The 20,000-nt window shown below is 36.9% G+C and overlaps 1 protein-coding gene across 2 annotated transcripts in view; it reads left to right on the top strand.

Moving 5' to 3' along the window:
• The window catches only part of Med (Smad/Smad4 homolog Medea), a 47,758-nt gene that overhangs the window by 25,630 nt on the left and 2,128 nt on the right, over window positions 1-20,000 (top strand). The window contains exons 5-12 of one of the 2 annotated variants that reach the window (XM_027356496.2): window positions 1,372-1,565; window positions 5,121-5,211; window positions 5,449-5,538; window positions 6,822-7,163; window positions 7,632-7,726; window positions 10,175-10,311; window positions 11,818-11,986; window positions 12,326-12,458. In XM_027356496.2, the coding sequence (XP_027212297.2) occupies window positions 1,372-1,565; window positions 5,121-5,211; window positions 5,449-5,538; window positions 6,822-7,163; window positions 7,632-7,726; window positions 10,175-10,311; window positions 11,818-11,986; window positions 12,326-12,458 (1,251 nt within the window). Of the gene's footprint in view, window positions 1-1,368; window positions 1,566-5,120; window positions 5,212-5,448; window positions 5,539-6,821; window positions 7,164-7,631; window positions 7,727-10,174; window positions 10,312-11,817; window positions 11,987-12,325; window positions 12,459-20,000 lie in introns of both variants that reach the window. The other variant, XM_070115661.1, reaches the window with a different exon arrangement.

Below are 20,000 nucleotides of genomic sequence, written 5' to 3'. Positions count from 1 at the left end.
AAAGTGAGGAGAAACCTCCACATTTTTCAATAACCCACTTTACTAGTGGATGGATTAATAATAATAACATTAAGCCAGATCTGAGTAACTTCTGCACTTGGCCCAAAATTTTGTTATTCGCATAATTTATATATATATTCCTATTATTCAGCATTCTGTTACACACCCAGTGCTGCTGGTCACAGCAGGCTGGAATAGGATCATGAGCATAGAAATTATGTCCCCTCTGGATCCAGTGCTCTTCAAGCCATGGTTCATGATGGTACATTCCACCCTTATTTATTGGTGGAAATAATGCAAGGACCCCTTCCTTAATGCCTTTCTACAAAGGCTTTGTAAATTCATGATGAGTCATTCCTGTCCCCGTGGCCGTAAAGCAAATTTTTCATGATAGCACATTCCTGTCACCCTGGCCCTTAGGCAGGTATTTTCATGATGTGACAGTCATGTCACTTGGATCCAATGGGTTAATATTGACCATAACAGTAATATAAATGTAACAGGTTTTCCTGAAATGTCAAGGAATGGGATAAACAGGTTAGTGCATTAGGTCTAGCAAATGATTCCTTGAGAAGCCATCCATGCTTAAATGAAATTTGTAAAACAAAACAGCAGTGGAGAATGCACCCAGTGGCAAAGGGTTAAACATGTCGTGGTGACTTCAACATGTCCTTCTGCTTCTTCTGAAATCACCATGACATATATGGTGGATAAAATACACTAAAAAAAAGTCCCAAGTTACATATTAGGAATATTCAAATCAAAAGGATTTAAGTTGAAATAACACTTTATCAAACATAAAAAAAAAATATTTGCTGTTAGTATACAAGAAATTCTGAAGTTTGCTGGCCTTTAGGGGTGAAAGTCAATCAGCTTGATGCTTTGAGTGAATCATTTCTGTACAATTTTGGAACAGAGTAAGTCAGATGCATTCATATTTATATATACTTCACAGTGTATTGTTCAGGGAGTTCTTTGACTTTTACTTTAAATCTAAAATCTGAATCTGATCACTTAACATTTATCTTTTGTATATGTTGTATTTACTTATTTATTAATGTATTTATGAATGATGCCCTTGCATGATACTACCCGTTACTAGTTGTACATTAGGCATCATTGACATCTTTATTTTAGTTTGTTTTTTTTCAGCCTATATGAAAGACAAGAAAGATGCTAGGTAATTGATGATCCCTTCCCCCATACTCTTTTTCTGTCATATCCCCCACTCCTCAGTGAATACACTTAGGAAGCAAGAACAATGTGCATGGCATGAATAGCATAACTGTTTTGCTTTAGTTAGGGATGGCCTTAATGACCACCATCCCCAGTGACTGCCAGACGTAAACTCTTGCTCGTGTCCCAAAGCAGACTTGACTGGCCTAAGTCTCCAGGGCACCTCGACGGGCCAGATCGTGAAGGATGAATATGGCATTCGTATGGACTGCGAAGTTAGTGGTGGCTCAGGAAATGTTGGGGAGTCGGCAGTGACCCCAGGGCCCTCAGGCATGTCCACCATTACACACCAACCCACTGGACCTCAGCAGGGGCCCCCAGCGTCACAGGTGAGGCGTCAGGGTGCTCTTGGTTGGAAATGGTTTTGGGAGATATTTTTTATTTATTTATGTTGTACATTTTGTTTCATTTTCTTTCCTTTTCTGTTTTTTTTTCTTTTCTTTTCTTTCGTTTTTCTTTTGTTTTGCCTTTTCTCTACGCTTTTTCTTTCTATTTCAAGTTAAGGTTCACTTAAGCTATTAGTTCTAAACACCAGAATAATGATGTTTAATTGATTGTCTAGAAGCTTGGGAAATTATTATAAATTTGTTGTTTATTGCAATTTGGATGATTGTGATAAAGCATGGTGTTCATTGTAATAAATTGTGATACACCCAAAGGTGAATCACGATACATTGCCAATACATATTGTATGTGGTTCAAGTCTAGTAGCGGTATATATAGCTTGAATGATTTGTCAGTTATTATGAAGTAGTTTTTATGAAATAAATCCTTAGTTCATGAAAGTTATAAACTATCTTAATTAACACATTAACCGCGGATTGGCCCACCAGTGTACCGAGAAGATGTTTCCGTCTTTGTGTATTGGTAGATCTGTGGCGCAAATAGCCCTTTTGTTAAACATTTGGAAACATGAGTATATAAACAATTTGTGTGTACATTTTTGTCTATTGTGACTGCAGATGTGTTACAGTGGTGCCAGGTATTAAAATAATACGCATAATTATGCACATTCTTTATTCATAATTCGGCAATAATTCATTTTTACTTCTTCATGACTTTTTATAGAAATTTGGTTTTCATATAATAGTGTTATACTATATGCATTATAACTAATATCAAAGAAGGCAGCCATCAAATATAATACATGCTAATACATTCCTTGTATGTAAAGCAAATAAAAATAACTGAAATTGGTTGTATTGATAAGATATATAAAAATTACATGCTTCCAAAATACAAATGAATAACATCCAAAACATAAGCATTACATAATATAACGATATAAGAAAATATTACTAAACTCAATAAAGAAAATAATAAATTAAAAATACAGGTAAATGAAAATGGTATACAAATGCACTGGGCCATGCTCAGAACACCAGTGCACCAATACACAAAAGAAGAAAAAAAATACCAGTGTTCTGTGATTCGGTATATATTTGTAACATGGATTTTAACGCTCTACAGGATTGGTCATCCTTTCATAATGATAAATATCTCTGCTTAATGCAGAAGTCAAATGAACACTGGCATGGTGGCGGCGAAAAGGTATCGTGGTGGGGGCGAGATTGCTGAGTTGCCAAACGCGGTTAACGTGTTAAGCTGCTGCAGTAGTACTTGCATCAATACAATAATTATGGTTCCTCTCAATAGACCAGAAAGTGAAATAGTGTATAAAAAAATGTTGACATAAGTAAAGTGTGGTTAAACTGACATGAAGTGGTTAAAAGAAAATTATATCTGTTACTTGCCAGCCGGCGGGACAACAGGGTAGCCCCACTTCCTCACAGGTGGGATTGTTGTTGTCGTTTTGAGCCTGAAATCTGTGTTTTCTTTGTAGCTCCTTTAAGGTCCTTTATATATATTGATATTTTTTTCTGATGTTTTCTTCCTTTAGAAATGTGTATCTGTGATTGAGGAATGTCATTATTATTATTGTTTTTTTTTTTTTATCTTTTTTTCTTTTTTTTAAGTAGATTATGAAATGCAAGATGAGGTCTTATTTTGCGTGTATAAATGTACTGCTATGAAAACAGTATAGTGTCAGAATTTTGCTTGATGGATTGAATTCGTAATGTAAAGAATTACATATAAGCTATTTTCTGTTTTAATTTGTCCTACCCTTCCTCCTCTTGATTCTTGTCCTCCTCCTCTCCTTCTTCCTCACCATTCTACTCCTCTTCCTCTTGCCCAGATTGTCTAATTAATTTATATTTTAACTCTTTTCCTTTACATATTCTCCTAACTATTTTTGATATCTTAAAAAGAATTAAAAGTAGTGATATTTTTAATTAATCAAGTTCCTAATGAAAGTTTTCCTGTCGTTCTGCCATAGTTATCATATGAGGTTACTGCATTCTATCAGTTGTGCCGTGAATTTCAGTATAGTGGGTCCAAGATTTGAAAATGTTTATATACAATGTTATGGTCAAAGTCTTGACTTGTTTGTTTCTTTTATCAGAGTTATGGAGTAACCCCACTTGTTTTCTTCTTTTCCCAACTGATATTTATGAACAGAGCATTGTTATTGGGAGATATCCTGATTTATTCGATGAGTAATGTCCTTTCATGTCATGGGCTAGACTCATGCAGGAATGTTGTCCCATTAAATCATGTCATGTTTGGTTGTGCCTGCTCTAAGTTGTGTTTCCTAAATAATTGTTTTTATTGAGGAGAAACAGCCCCTGAAAAGTAGGCTGAAAGACTTTTTTTAGCCTCATTATCAATGCATTGTTTATGCTGCAGTCAGAAGTGTATAGAGTTATGTAGATGTATGTTTTATGCACTTCTAATTTTTCTCTTTAGTAACTGACTACATGTGCCACCTAGAAAATAGCTTCTTATGGCACCAGGATATCCTGTTGTGAATGGGTTAAAGCCACCTTGTATGCACACTTTACTCTTTAAGAAAGTATGGACCATGTATCAAATATCTTGGGTGAAAATAGAAATTCCATTTTATTTTCTTGTAAGACACTAGGCCAATTGTCTTGAAGTCAATCCTTCTCAAGGCTAACCTTTTTAAAAATCACTGTCGGTATATGAGTAGTGTATATACGTGACACTATTTGCACACTGTATTATAGTGTACTTTTTAAAGAATGCACAAATTTTTCACCCAATAATTGTGGTATCAAAAATTGACTTGTAGCTAGTACTGTTTGGTGGTTGTTGTGCATTGGCAGTTTCCCTCATTTGCACCTGGCTTGTTCAGTACTTGATGCATAATATTAGGTGCCTAATAGCTTTTAGCTCTATTTCATAAACAAAATTTTGAAGTATTGAAAGCTTCCCATCACTTTAAGTACCTATATAGGAAAAAGAGCACCCTTTGATGAGCCAATAGGACGGGGTATGTCAGTATTTGGTGCCATCCCTGACATTGTCCACTACAGCTAATGTCATCCATGGTCATAGGGTTAATTTGCTGTATAATATTGGAAACTTATTAAATGAATATGATAATGGCAAAGCTGCAACCTATGCAACATGACCCTGCAGAAGCATTTGCTTCTACTTATTTCTGATATTTGGTCAAACAAAAGTCTCCTGACATTTGTTCACCAGTGGGTAAGGCCATTTTTAATTATTTTTGATAGAGAACTGTGAACAGTATTGTAATAGTTGTTAATTTTGATCGTCTAACAAATTTTATAAGAATCTCTATTTTTTTATTATCTTTTCTGCTGAAATGTTTGTCATCTGCTCTTTTCTTCATCAAAGGTCACAAGTTTGACACCTTTGCCCATGGCAAATGTGTAACTATGATATGAATAGTAAAAGTGACTTCTATAACTTAGTCATTTAATACATTATAGTAAATAGAATTAAAAATGCAGTGTTTCAGGAAAGTGCTGTATAACAAAGACTCCCTCTTTCAGGGTGGCGGCCTTCATCAGACAGTAGTCAGTGCACCGCAACAAACCATCCCACATCATCCACAACAGTCATTCTCCCTACTGTCACCTACAGGTATGTCTTTTTAGCCGATTACATTATGCTTTCTGTTGTTTCCATATGAGTGCTTATGTAGGGCTGTTGTGGTATTATATGTGCATACATATGACTGATTGTTTTATGTAGGATGATATTGTAGCACTCTTTTCTTTTCTTTTTATCGTTATTTCAATGGATTTACAGTGTGATGAAGATAGGCTGAAAGTGATGAAGATTTGGAGATTCTTATTTAATTCTTGATTTCTTTAACAGGTAGCACCTCAAGTCACATGTCACAAGGACTTCAGTCCCCCACACCTTCAACCCCTGGGTCACAACAATTCTTCCCTGACACAGTCCAAAGTAAGTTTCAGCATTTTTTCCTCTCTGAATTTATTGAGATCTTGTGGTTATGTTCTCGGTAAAAAATCATGACTTAAAGATTTGGGTAGAATTTTTATATCAACCCATTGGTGGAAACTGTATTGTCCACTGTGTTTTTTTTATGTGTGTGTGTGTGAATTTTGTTTATACAGAGCTGGCTTCACAAGTGCTTTGTTATCAAGGAGTTAGTTAGGTAGGCAACCTAACCTTACTTGACCTCCACATTTGTAGAATATTCTGGAGACAGAATTATGATTTCTGTTTTATAAACCCTTTGGATCCAGATGTTTCATGGCCTGCATATTAACCAAAATTCAAGCATTAAGCTTATTTAGGTGGCAACTCTCCTGGGTTGTAGGCCTGGGTTGTACCAACACTTATGGGATATCAAGACTCTTCTACACAATGATATTACCTTTTTTTTCTCTCAATTCCTTTTTTATTCTGTTTTGCCTTTTACTGATGTCTATATTTGTCATTTGTTATACTGTATAACGATGGCAATACTGTTTTTATTGTATGATCTCCATATTATTCCCCAAGGTAGTCTACAACACTTGTGTGACAACAGTAACAATAAGTATGATTTAGTTTTCTATAACACATAATTCACAGAGGAAGGAATAGAATTCTGCACAAAAATTGTCTCCTCCCTGGAGTTGGTGCTCTTCCAGGCATAGCAAAGGGATGGTTCATTCCACCCTCATTTACTGATAGAAATAATGCAAAGGCATATTTCTAAAGGCCCACTTAGTCCAGTCTTCTTGCAAGAACTTTGTGCACTCACAGCAAGATATCTCTGTCACCTGCCACTCAACAACAGTATCTCTTGATGAGACATTCCAGTTACCCTAGAACTCAGCCACATTTTTTCAAGAGGACACATTTCTGTCACCCACCCCTCAGCCACATGTTTCTGTGATAAGAGGATCATATTGTTATGATTATTATTATTGACATCAGGACTATTACTGTGTCATTATCAGCACGGACAGCAAAAAGAAGGAAAACATGAAAATCCTTCCTAAAATTGAGGAAAAGGGTAAAGAGATGAGATGAGGTAGGGCTAGTAATTGACCTCTTGGTGACTAAGCTCTTGTGAAGCCATCTATGTGTAAGCAAAATTGATAGACTAAATTCATGCCATCCCACTATCAGTGGGTTAAGTAGGCTTCTTCCTTTCCCAAAAATGATAGATGAAAAGTGTGTTTAATGTGCATACCTCTGCATCATCACTATCCTTATATTCATTATCATTACAGCATCACTGAGTCAGTTGTCTCCTCATCTTCAACAACCATCTCAGCCACAACAGCAGCCACAACAACCTCAGCAACAACTACAACCACAGCAGCAACCATTAGACCAGCAGCAACAACTGCAACAGCAACAGCCACAGACACAGCAGCAAAATGGGTTTGGTGTATTGGGTAGTGGGACAGGTACCTTACCCTCTCAGTTCGGCCAACCGGCTGCATCACCTCAGCAAGTGCCACAGCATTCTGTCACACCTCACTCAATGTCCTCGCAGCCCAACTGGAGTGGGCAAAACACGCTGTCTTATACCCCCAGCATGGTTAATGATCGGCAGAATCCTACCTACTGTAAGTAATGGTTGTGATTCAAGAAGGGGACATGTAGTGGGTATATGGTTGGGATTTTTTTTTTTTTTTTTTTTTTTAAGTCTTAGAAATTTCAAGTTAATCTCTCAGGACTGATTTCATGATTGCTCAGTGATACATATTTCTGTGATGTTCTTATACAAAGCTGTTTAAAAGGAAAACTTTGAAAAGTAGTTCAGGCTGTCCACAGACAGAAAATTATTTGTGATTCATCAAGAAGTTATCATATTAGAGTTACTGTTTTATTTTTAGTATATTACAGAAATGGTTAAAACTGGAATTAGCATAGTTAACATATTGTAATGTAATCTAATGAGAAAATAGTTTTCATAAAACAAAGTAGCAGTAACTTGACAGTTCATACTTCTGTCTTCTTACTGCTACCATAGAAGTTTGTTTGCCATTTAACATGTGATCATTTTGAGTTACTTGATCCATTGGCATCCTCAGGGGACCAGCAACAGATGGTACAGGACATACCACTCTCTACACAACCTGTACCTGACTTTTGGTGTTCCATTGCCTACTTTGAACTCGACACACAGGTGAGACTGAGGAAATTCAATTAAAGGTTATTATGTTCAACACTATACTATAAAGTAGTTTTTAGTTTTTCATTCTAGTAACATATTGTTGCATATCAACCAACTTATGTTGAAAGTACATGTATACATGCACTTTCTATTATGGTTTTGATTAATGAATGTATATTTTACAGATGGCTCCACAAGTGCTTAGTCATTGAGGAGTCATTTACTAGGCACACTTGATCTCCCCTATTTACTCCACTCCTTGAATATTTTGGATTGAGTTATTTCTATTACTATTATGATTGCTAGTAAAATTGCCATTATAATGATGATAATGATAAAACTGGTAATAGAAGTCAAAAGTTATATTCAAGGAGTAAGTAAATAGGTGATGTCAGTTAGTCCTAGTTGTAGACTCTTTGGTTGACTAAGCACTTAGGAACCAGCTGCTAATGGAAGGGCAAAACCATAGTGGATACTATAATACTTTAAAGTATTTTGTTTAGGTTGCTAGATATACAGTGTTCTCTTTTATCATAGCCACCATTTTAAGATATCAATACAAGTTTTTTTTTTTTTTTTTTTTTTTTTTCTTATTTTTGTAAAGTATCCCTCAGAAAAATATTTATAGATATTTAATATCCAGTTATTTTTATAAAAATTATGAGATCAGTTTAAGAATAGAGTATGGATTTTAAGATTTAAGATGCTCATGACTACAATGGTCATTGCAAAAATTATGCAAATTAGAGCTTAATAGAGCTAATCTTTCTTGGAGGAATTACTGTATAGGTTTCACACACTCCTTGTCTCTGATCCCACTGATCAGCAGACCACATGACCAGTGGCATGAGACCGTGTGAGACCTTTGCTGGCCTTGTCTCAGCAGAAATAGAAAATATGGCTAAGTTGAAGCTTTCTGATGACATATGCCAGTACAAATATCATCAATGGTAGAAGAGAAAAGTAATTATTAATAGATGATACTGTAAACTGAAAATGAAGCAAATCTTGGTATTCAGGGTATGAGTCAAGATGTACTACTAATTATAAAACAAGATACAGCCTAGCCAGCAAGCCTGCTACCCTTGTTTTAACAATAGATTTAAACTCTCCTATCAGACATGCCAATATTAGCATAATAAATGCAGTATGGTAAATGTAATTATGAATTGATAAAAATTGTAAACATGTTAAGAAGCATATATTATGGTCAAATGTTTTTGTTAATTGTCAATTGTGATACAGCCCTCTCTGCCATATGATTATGCCCGAGGAGGGGGCAGGTCCTCTTATGTAGAAAGGTTGAATGCACTATGATTTATAACTGAATTTGTCAGGGTGTTGTTTCATTTTATTATCAAGCAGTTAGGACAAAACCTTGGTAAATATTTGTGTTTTATAATTGTGTTTATCTACAGGACCTTAAATCAAAAACATTGATGCCCATATAACATGCTTAGGAGGGTGAACCCATAGATACTAGGAAAAGTCCAGCATGGCTTTGTTATGTTATTATTTATTTATCAATTTGTTTATTTATTTTTACACTTATTTGGCTGTCCTATTGTTTAGTCAATATAGAGTCAATTACTAGGTGTAGCTGATCTCACCTGTTTACTCCTTTCCTTTCCTTATATCTGTTACTCTTTATTATTTTGATTATTGATATTATTTTGATGATAGTTAACGATCAAAATGGTAATGGTAGTAATGAAGATGTTAATAATGATAATGATGTTAATAAGAATAATAATGATAATGATGATAATGAAGATGTTTGCAATTATTATAACAATAATGTTTTTGGTCATTATTTTCATTGATTATTCATATTATTTTATTATTGATAACAATGATAATAGAAATAGAAATAAACACTTTTTCCTGAAAATTTAAGAGACATGGTAAACAAATCAGGTCAGGTAGGCTTTGTAGGTGACTCTTAATGGTGTCATTTTGCATAAGAAATGATCCTAAAATGAAACCAGACCAGACTTTGCGTACATACATGCAGTCCCGCCATCAATGATAGGTGATGGGAATTTTGAGGTATTTTCTTAATTCCTTGTAGCAAATTCCTATACTATTTTTTTTTTTTTTTTTTTTTCACATATATCAGAGGCTTTTTTCATCATCTACTGGGGCCCCCCAAACACTTCCACTTTTAGCCAAGGTGGTTATTCTTAAGGTCCCAAATATTGTTGAATGAAATATTCTTTTAGATGTAGTGGCTTGCTCTGTTGATTTTAGGCACCATTCATTGTTCAAAGTATCTCACAGTCCATATTGATATGTACATATTTAAGGTAGTAATGCAATTTATAAAGTACTCAGAATCATTTTGTGTGTGTGTGTGCATGCATGTGTGCGTGTGCGTTTGTTTGTTTGTTTGTTTGTATGTATGTTTTCTTGCTATGTTATGGTAATAACTGTCATCTCTCTCTTTTTATTGTTTTTTAGGTGGGTGAGACTTTCAAAGTCCCATCAAGCTGTCCAACTGTAACTGTGGATGGCTATGTTGACCCCTCAGGTGGAAACCGCTTCTGTCTCGGAGCATTAAGTAATGTACATCGGACAGAACAGAGTGAGAGAGCAAGGTAAGAGGGTAAATCCATTCCTCTTTCATTTTTTCTGTAAGTTTGTTGAGACCTGACATTTCCTTTTAGTAAGGGGAAGGAGGGAGGGGGGGAGGGAAGGGAAGATTTACAAAATTTAAAGATGAACATTTTGTGTGATGTTTGGAAGGCAACATCTATGCATAATGATGCACAACACACAATTTTCCCATACTGCATAGTGTACTTAGGAGAGCATAATTAGAGCCACACAAACCATGCACAAGACATCCTTGACGGTCAGGCTTAAGCAAAAGCTTGGCAGACATTTAGATCTTGACACACATTCTTAGACAGGAAAAACAACAGTGATAGTGAGGTTATTTTTTCTTTATGCTCTGCTGGCCTTTTAGTTAGGATAACAATATTAAAGTTTAAAAAATCAGTAAAGTACTCATGCTACCAACTGTGGGTGATATATTCTTGAAAAAACTCATTGTTGGTAAGTCTATAGTTTTTAAGGCTATAGGCTTATAGGGAAAAGGGTTAGGTTTTATTATTACCTTTGCCACTTAGGTCCTCGCCTTACTGCATGTTGCTGAACACAGCCAGCTACACCAGTTCCTTTGAGGTTCCCAGATAAAGGTGACAATATTGGAATAAAGGAAACCTTACAGCACTTGACAAGAGAAACACCACAGTAAAGATACAAGAGATCATATAACAGTGGTAGGAGAAACACTGCAACAGTGATTAAACTGTTGAGGATGGTTATGAAATATAATTGATACTAGAAGTTTTGGCCTCAGGAAGGCTGTCAAGTATAGGTTGTTACTTTTTTTCTTTTTTGGGGGGGCCAAGGACAGGAAACATCAAGACAGTATCGACTGATTATTATAACCACAGTTTGTGTGTGTTTTACCTACTATATAACAATTTCTTATTGAAATTTATTATTATCAAATTACCAGTGTAAGAAATGAATAGAGGGAAGTTTGCTCATACTGACTCTTGATTTGGTAGGTGGTAATACTTTGAAAACAATTTGTATAAAACAGTTTGTCTCACCGGTTTATCCTTTTCCTTGATTTTCAGTAATATTTTTGAGCATTTAATACTATTGTTAGTAATATCAGTAACAATATAGTAATTATAATGTTTATAACAAAAATAACAGTGTCGATATTGATAGCATTAGTTAAAAAGAAAAAAAATCCTGCTATTTCAAAGAAAAATGAGATCACAAGAACTTCTAATTGACTCCTTTGTGGAAAAGCACTGGCAGAGCCATCAATGTACAGAAACATTTGACAAAACAATACTAAAGCGAATGCATCTTTTTCCTGTCAGCATTGGGTTAAGTATCAGGAAGGGGAAGGTCAAGCCTGGAAATAAGATGGTGATTCTCAAACCATGAATAATCAAAAATTCTTCCAATGTTTGGCATATTATCAGTCAGTCATGCTTTGTAAGATCACGGTTAGCAAGGGTTTACTATAACAAGAAATGGTAAGGGAAGATGAATAAACCATTCATAAACCTTTACAGATTGCATATTGGTAAAGGCGTTCAACTAGACTTGAGAGGAGAAGGTGATGTCTGGTTGCGCTGCTTGAGTGACCACAGTGTATTCGTCCAGAGTTATTACCTAGACCGAGAAGCAGGTCGCTCCCCAGGTGATGCTGTACACAAGATCTATCCTTGTGCCTGTATTAAGGTAAGGTTTCTAGGTGTTCATTTGAGTTATTTGTATAGAAAGTGCAATATAGTTTGTTTTCTCATTTGATTAGTAGTTCTGTGACTTGTGAATTCTTCATAAGGTTTGTAATAAATTGTGATTAAATTTTTCTATGTGAAGCAGTATCTGACCGGTATCAGTGGAATTGCATGGGTGCTGTCAGAAAATAACTATAATATTGTAAGAATGAAAGCTATTCATCCAATCCAAGTATTTTCGTAATTTTGAAGATATATTAATGAATACTCTAACTGCTGTGTGCCGTTTTGATGGAAAAGATAATCAAAGCCTCCTTAACTAATACAGTCAATGTTGCAGGTGTTTGACCTTCGTCAGTGTCATCGCCAGATGCAGACTCAAGCTGCAACTGCTCAAGCTGCAGCTGCTGCACAAGCCGCGGCTGTAGCTGGCCAGATATCAGGTCCTGCAGCTGTTGGTGGGCTCTCTGCTGGTGAGATTTATACTTGAATAAATTTAGATTTTATTAGAAAAAAATGTGCACAGTCATTCCAGTTTTAAAGTGATGTTTTGAAGAACTTTCATAACCAACGATTCATATTTTCTATCATCTTTATCCTTAACCCGTTGGATCTGGGTGCCTCGTGGGCTGCACCTGGACCAAAATCTAAGCAATAGACTTTATTGAATGGTGACTTTACTGGTGTGTGTTGTAGGCTCAGGTTCTACGAAGATTATCAAGATTCTTTGCAATGTTAAGATGTCTTTTTTACATATGTTTTCTACTGTTTTGCCCTTTTCCAAGGTCTATATTTGTCATTTGTTGTGCTGGATCATGATGGTAATAGACTGTTTTCCTTGAGCAGACCTCATGTTATCTCTTTTGATAGTCTACAACTTTATGCATGAACAATGGCAAAAAGTAATATTGTGTTAATTGTGTCTTTTTTTATATATATATATAGCTTTGCATTATTAATTTCTCTGTAACAAACCCTGTACTGCCAGTCACAGTGGGGTAGTAAAAAGATCCTGAGCATAGATATACTGCACTCTTCCAGCCAAGTCTAATGGATGTACATTCCACCCTCCTATACTGGTGGAGGTAATGTAAAAGCCCCTTCCTAAATGTCTACTGAAAATAGTTCATCCTCCAAGATCTTTGTATACTCACAGTGTGTCATTTCTGTCACCCTTGGCTCTCAGCCAGATTTTTTCATGATGGCACGTTCCCATCACCTTGCCCTCAGCTAAATTTCTTCATGGCATGACAGTCACGTCTCTCAGATCCAGTGGGTTAATTATTAAAGCTAATATGATATGGTTTGTTTTATCTTTACATATCTTTACGTAGTCAATGCAAGGATATGTCCAGTTATTTAGCTTTGTCATTGCTAGTACTACAGACAAATATTCCCAGTATCCATCTTAAAACATGCATCTTTTTTGTTCCACCACTTCATATATATATTTTAGTTTTTATTTCTCCTTCTCCTTCTGTAGTTGCTGTTGTTACCAGAGGAATTTAACTAAAGCATTTAGTTTATTAGATAGTCTTGGCTAGTTGCCATTAACTTGGTGGGGTTGTTGGCATGCATCAACAGTTTCCCATTTGTGTCCGGCTCGTTTGGTAGTTTGGGGGCAATATTAGGCACCTAAAAGCTTATTTCTTTCACATACAGCCAGTTTCTGATACTATCATTAACAATATTCATACTACCTATCTACATCTGCATTCCTACATTTAACAATTTGAAGTCGTTTTCTGTTGTGGCATTCCTACATTTAACAATTTGAAGTCGTTTTCTGCTGTGATGGCAACCCTGCTATTGGTGTTATTGGTAACCCTGTTCTCCTGAGGAATGTGCTCATCATTCATTCATTAGACACCAGAAAGCATGATAGTGCTCTGTGTTTTGCCCAGCTGCTTCCCTTATTTTGTCACATCTGACTTTGTTGAACTTAACAATGTGCAAATGATTATTGGGGAGGCTACATCAGAGTGTTCACCTAAAGATGTTCCAGGGAAGAACAAGAGGTCATGTCCTGAAGTGGTGAGAAATCTGGCTCCAGTATGCCCAGGATATCCTTCAGGATGTTACAAGGATGGGGACAGATGGGTGTCCAGAGACCCAATTCCTTCAGGCCTAGGGTGAGGGCCAGGCTGTGAGGGTCCAGTTTCTCTGGCAAGGTGACCAAGCAGATGGTCAAGCCCACACGGCCAAGGGAGGAGAAATGTATGTCATACGTGGTCTCCTCCCTCAGGCCATGGAGCACACAAGAATGTTAGGCCACTCAGCAGCCATTCCTAGGGCCCTTGGACAGACCATGTGTGAAGTAGTAGTCACATAGCAGTGACAGCAGACTTAACCAGAGAGATGCCTGTATCACAGGCAGCCATTGATACTTACAAGTCAGCAATACAAGGCACATGTTGTGTGACTGCAACACAATCTGAGGAGATGCACCAGGGAACAAACATAAACTCAAAAGAATTTATCACAAGTGATTTCACCATATTTCACTCTGAATCTGAACAAGATGCTAACATTTATCCCTTAGTGCTTCTCTGAGGTACAAGGGTATAAAGAGAAAGTGAACTGTCTAGTACTAGCCCTTGGGGAACACAGGCATCAGGAAGATGTTAAGATCATTAGGCTCACAAGGACTCTGCCATTGTTTTTTTCCATGAATGTAGTTACCAAGGAGCTCATTCAGCCAATGAAACTTCTAGACCATCAGCCCTCTAACTGGCAATTAAAATTGTAAGGTTTTGTTAGCAGCCATGAAACCACCAGGGATAAAGAACACCAGGTTGTTATCCAGCACACAGACATGACCTGGTTAAAGGGAGTCAGCACATTTATGAGAGGCATAGAAGTTCACTTTATGATGTATGGGAGTGTTTCAGCTTCTTTGCTCCCTACAACCTGGATTAGAAGACAGGATGATGGCAGATCAATTGTTTAAGAACATAAATAAGGCCATGGTTGACATGACTTTGGCCTCTGCCTTTGCATTAGCCAACGTTAAGGCCATGAGACATGAATCCATACTATCGCATCTCTCACCAGCTGAATAGTCTCTGTGTCTAAGGTGGACCTGAGGAAGTGATCTATAGATTCAGGTTTACTCTTTGAAGAGAACAAGGTAAAGGAAGCACTAAGGATGGCAAATTAGACTGCTTCTGTCTCTTCCAACAGTTGGTATCTAGATCTCTAGTTAAGCCACTTCCAATACCAGGCACTCCATTGCTGGAATGAGGTTCCAATACCTCATCTTCAAGTCCATATACCACTCATTGGTCTAACTCATCCTTCCATTGTCTGGCCCTGTCTTCACAGAAGAGGACGACACAACATAATACCAGGAGCAAGACAAAGTATGAGGAACATCCAACTACAGCTAGCTCAAATGTGGGATAGACAGTCACAAGGAGACAACACTTCTTTATCTTGGGATAACAATGAGCTTCAGGACCTTCAGTGGTGGTTGGAGGAGCAAAATCCATATGTAGGGCAGTCTCTACAGGTGGCATCTCCAGATTTGCACCTTTACACAGATGCCTCAGCGAAAAGTTGGTGAGCATCAACTTTTCTAGGAATCAACAAGTGGAATATGGATAACACATGAAATATTCCTTCACATCAACATCTCAGAACTCAGAGCAGTTCGTCTAAGCCAGAGGTCAGCAACCTTTGGCACGAGTGCCAGCCTTGGCATGCAGAGCGCTTGCCTATGACACGACATGTGATTCAGAGGAGCAAAGAAAAAAGTTAAACAGCAAAATAATATGAGAGAGAGAGAGAGAAAGAGTCTCATTATTATGGTCAGCTAAATTTTAAAATTGAGAAATATTGGAATCTACTGTGAATAATCATGCAGCCTCCATATTAAGTTTTTGGACACCACTGTCTGATAAATTAAATTGCCTGAAGAAAGTAGCCTTGGCATTGCTATCAGGATTTGGATCTACATACCAATGTAAGCCAGATGTTTTCATACATGCAGCATACCCTCATTCCTCATCGCTGCAAGCTTACAACAGTTCACTCTAAGGATTGCTTGCAGCTCATTGTGTCGATATTAATATGGTGAGTATGAATCTAAAATTATAAAACATATACATTTTTTGAATATTGTATTCATGTTATGCATGCGCAGGAAAATACATCTGGGTATACAGTGCTGAAAAAAAGGCACGCGAGGTTATCAATAAGAAAGCATTAATTATAAACTAGCACACTATGCTCGAAAGGTTGCCAACCCCTGGTCTAGGCCTTTGTCACTTCTTAGGGATTTTACAAGGCAAGATAATTGCTGCCATAGCACTGTCATATCTAGCCAATGAAAGGGGTATGCATTTCACAACCCCTAATACAGAAGTTCAAAAAATCTTGGAATGGGCAGAGGAAGACACTGTCAAGATCTTCATTCAGTTTATCAAGCTGACCTCCAATATGTTAGTGTACTGGTTCAGCAGACACAATCAGATCATTTCTAGAGAGTGGACCCTCCATCAGGACATATGCAATACCCTGTGGAAGTTGCCCAGTGTGTCTTTTTGCTACAAGACTGAACTTAAGCTCCCAAACTTTACATCACCTTTCCAAAATGCCGGAGCGATCGCAATGGATGTATTCTTATACAACTGGAACCACTGTCCTCCCTCCTTTACCTCTTGTCAGGAAAGTGATCAACAACAAACAAACCACACTCATTCTAATAGCTCCAATTTGGCCACAAAAGTAATGGTCTCTAGAACTCATTCAGTTGACAGTAGACATGCCTTGATGCCTTCCACATCACAGATCACATGGACTTACTTCAACAGCCACATGCCTGCAAGTTTTATGAGGCTCTACACGCACTTCAGTTAACCATAGGTTAAATCCAAATATTAAACTATGATCAATTATCAAATCAAATGGAATAAGTATAAGCAATGGTGCAAGAGATATGGCTACACCATTTGAAACCCATTTAGCCAAAAGTTTACAGACTGTTTTTTCTGTGAGAAAAATATAACTCCTCTGTCACTGCTATCAAAGGCTACAAGGCTATTTTTAAATGGCAATTTTTCATTTAAGGAATTTAACCCATTTATGACGGGTGTCCCACGTATGAGACGGAAAGAAAAATTGCCGGGTGTCCCGCTTGTGTGACGCTGTATTGAGGCTCCGACTCAGCAGCGGGCAACGGCTGGTGTGCAGGCAGACTCCGGGCCAGCCCCGCATGCCGATTTTGTAGCCATCCGGAAACTCTTGTTTTCGTCTCCAAAATATACTGAGACTTCATCAAAGCATGTCCAGTACAAGTTAGCAGATCAGTTGCTGGACATCATCATGGAATGTGGACGTAGTGCACATCTTTCCTAACATCTCTCCTTTATGTGAGATTTATCCAGAAAGACCCTTATTCTGGTAGCCCTAGCTATGGTTAAGAGAGTCATTGAACTTCAGGCCCTCTCCAGTACTATTGCCAAGCAAAGGGAGAACCTATTATTCTCTTATTCTCCAGAATTCATAGCCAAGACTGGGACATACATTAATCCTATTCCATGGGAATTCCATTTAAGGAGTTTTTCTACAGCTGTTAAGAGGGAAGATGAGGAATGTCTGCTGTGTCCAGTAAGGGCTTTGAAGTAGTACCAGGACATCTTCCTCCACAAAATCTAGGCCTTTATTTCTCTCTGCTAGAGACCAGAAAAGACCCATGTCGAAGGCAGTAATTTCCTTCTTTTGGAGAGAGACTATTATGACAACACGTGTCCTTTCCAGACTCTTTATGCCCATCCATCAAGGTATGAGCATATGACATTAGGAGCATAGCCACCTCCTTGCTCAATGGAAGAATATTTGCCCAATTGCTTCCATTCTGAAGACAGCCTGCTAGAAGACCCGTTCAGTATACACAGACCATTACTTGAAGGATATTCAGAGGCAAGGAGGAGACATTAATTGGTGGGACCATTTATTGCTACTGGAAGCATAGTGGCTTAGCTTTTCTTACATATGATGTGAAATTGCCTACCAGGCACCAGTCAGTGCACCCAGAGTAGTCAATACAGGGTGAATGAGGTTTTTCTATATGTATAAAGCTGTCCTCCAAACTTCGTCTGTGTCAGAGGAACCCACATTAAAAGTGGATATTTCACCCTCTTCGTAATCTTTACACAAGGCACAGTCCACTACCTAAAATGTGGGAATGGAATCTGCTAACATGAGACACAGGTTGTATGTGAAACAAGTTATATTTTCATGCTCAAAAGTAATTTTTTCACTTACCTGTTTCTTATACTCATACCCCTCCCATCCTCCCCTCTCCACTCCATGTCTCAAGAATGAATGACAAGTGCAATGCATTGGAGAATAGGGTTGCCAACACAGCGGAATACAACTTGAAATTGTTAAATATGAGAATGTAGATGAAGCTGGTTAGTATGAACGTTGTTAATGCTAGTATGAGAAAGAGGAAAGTGAAAAAAAAGGAAAATTTGATATTTTGACATCATTCTTAAGACAAAACATTTGAAGCTTTATCTTCACTTTACTTGCTATTACCTAAAGTTTTCACCATAGAAATGATTCTGCTACAATTGGAGAAAAACAGGAAGCTCTGTCCAATGAGCTGACAAAGTGGGAATGATCACGATGTAATGGCACCCACTGCATGGTCCACGACAACCATGGCATGTATTGTTTATGCCACCGGACAGCAAGGGGTTAACATGCTGTTAACATGCTGTATTAGATGGAATTAAAAACATCTGATCAGTCCATCCTCATTATAGTATTTTGAATGATATTTAAGGTTTCTGGTGGTCTGTAAAATACAGATCTTTTAATTGTTTACTTGTAGAGCTATATTGAGCATTTGAATTTGTGTCTAAAGCAAGTTGCTGTGTAGCTCATTTTGCATAGACAGGTAAATACTTTCATATATTTTGATTAGATTGAAACCTTCAGTGTTCCGTCCCAAGTGATGAGATAGGTTAGGATTTAGGTTGTGGTCCTGATGAGTGTTTCGTATGGTTCTTGTACCCATCTCAGACTATTTCATGGAATCGCAGGGGAATAGGCTACATGGAGCAACTTGGGATTGTCAGTTTAGATGGTCCTTCTTGTAATTGTTATGATAGTTTCATATGCATGAAGTAGTGACATTACATGTAGAAATCAATTCCCAAATTCCCAAAGAATGTCTTTATAGCAGATATCAGTGAATTAGAGAGATTCATGCTGATATTTTTCTTCTTTTCTTTTTCATTTTTTTCATGATTACAACTTCAGAGCTAATTTTTTTGTAAGATCTCACTAAGCTTTTCTTCCCTAGAAGGAACATCAAACTGGCCAGAGCACAAAGTAATTGGTTTTGAAATTTCAAAATTATTAATTTTTTATAAATTTTTAATGAACTTTATATCTCACAATTATGTTACATGCATTTTATATGGAGCTAAATGGAATTTTTGAAAAAAAAATTATAGCTCCTTTTACACACCATGGAGGTGTTTTTAGCACAATATAATAGAAAATAGATAATAACTTCAGGACTTGAGAATGTTAGAATTAATGCATACAAAAGATGTGGCAATGGTTTGCTTCTTTTGAAAAGTCGGTAAGTAGATGATGCACAAGAAATTTCCCTTACACTCTGTCAGAATTCATGTTCATCTATTTTTTAACAAAAACTGAAAACTTGCATGTTTTTTAAACATTATCTTTAAGGGGGCCGTCGCACTCGAGAATGAAATTCGTTAATTATGATTGGATTTCCATGATTTTTTTATATGTTATATATATGTATATACTACAATTTACGCCACCAAGTTTCATATCATTTGGATAATAAACAATGAAGTTATTTAAAAAAAACAAGTAGTCAAGGAAAAACAAAAAATGTTGACAAAGGTGAAGTTTTGAGATATCAAGCTTTGAAGTTGAGGATACTTTTTCCTCCATTATTTCCTTTTTTTTTCTTTTCTTTTCTTTTTTTTTTTTCTCTTTCATTCTTTCTTTTTCTTTTAGAAATG

Source organism: Penaeus vannamei, chromosome 37, assembly GCF_042767895.1.
Source record: "Penaeus vannamei isolate JL-2024 chromosome 37, ASM4276789v1, whole genome shotgun sequence".
NCBI lineage: Eukaryota > Metazoa > Arthropoda > Malacostraca > Decapoda > Penaeidae > Penaeus > Penaeus vannamei.
Note: the sequence above shows the minus strand (reverse complement) of the source record. Positions and strands in the feature narration are given on the sequence as shown.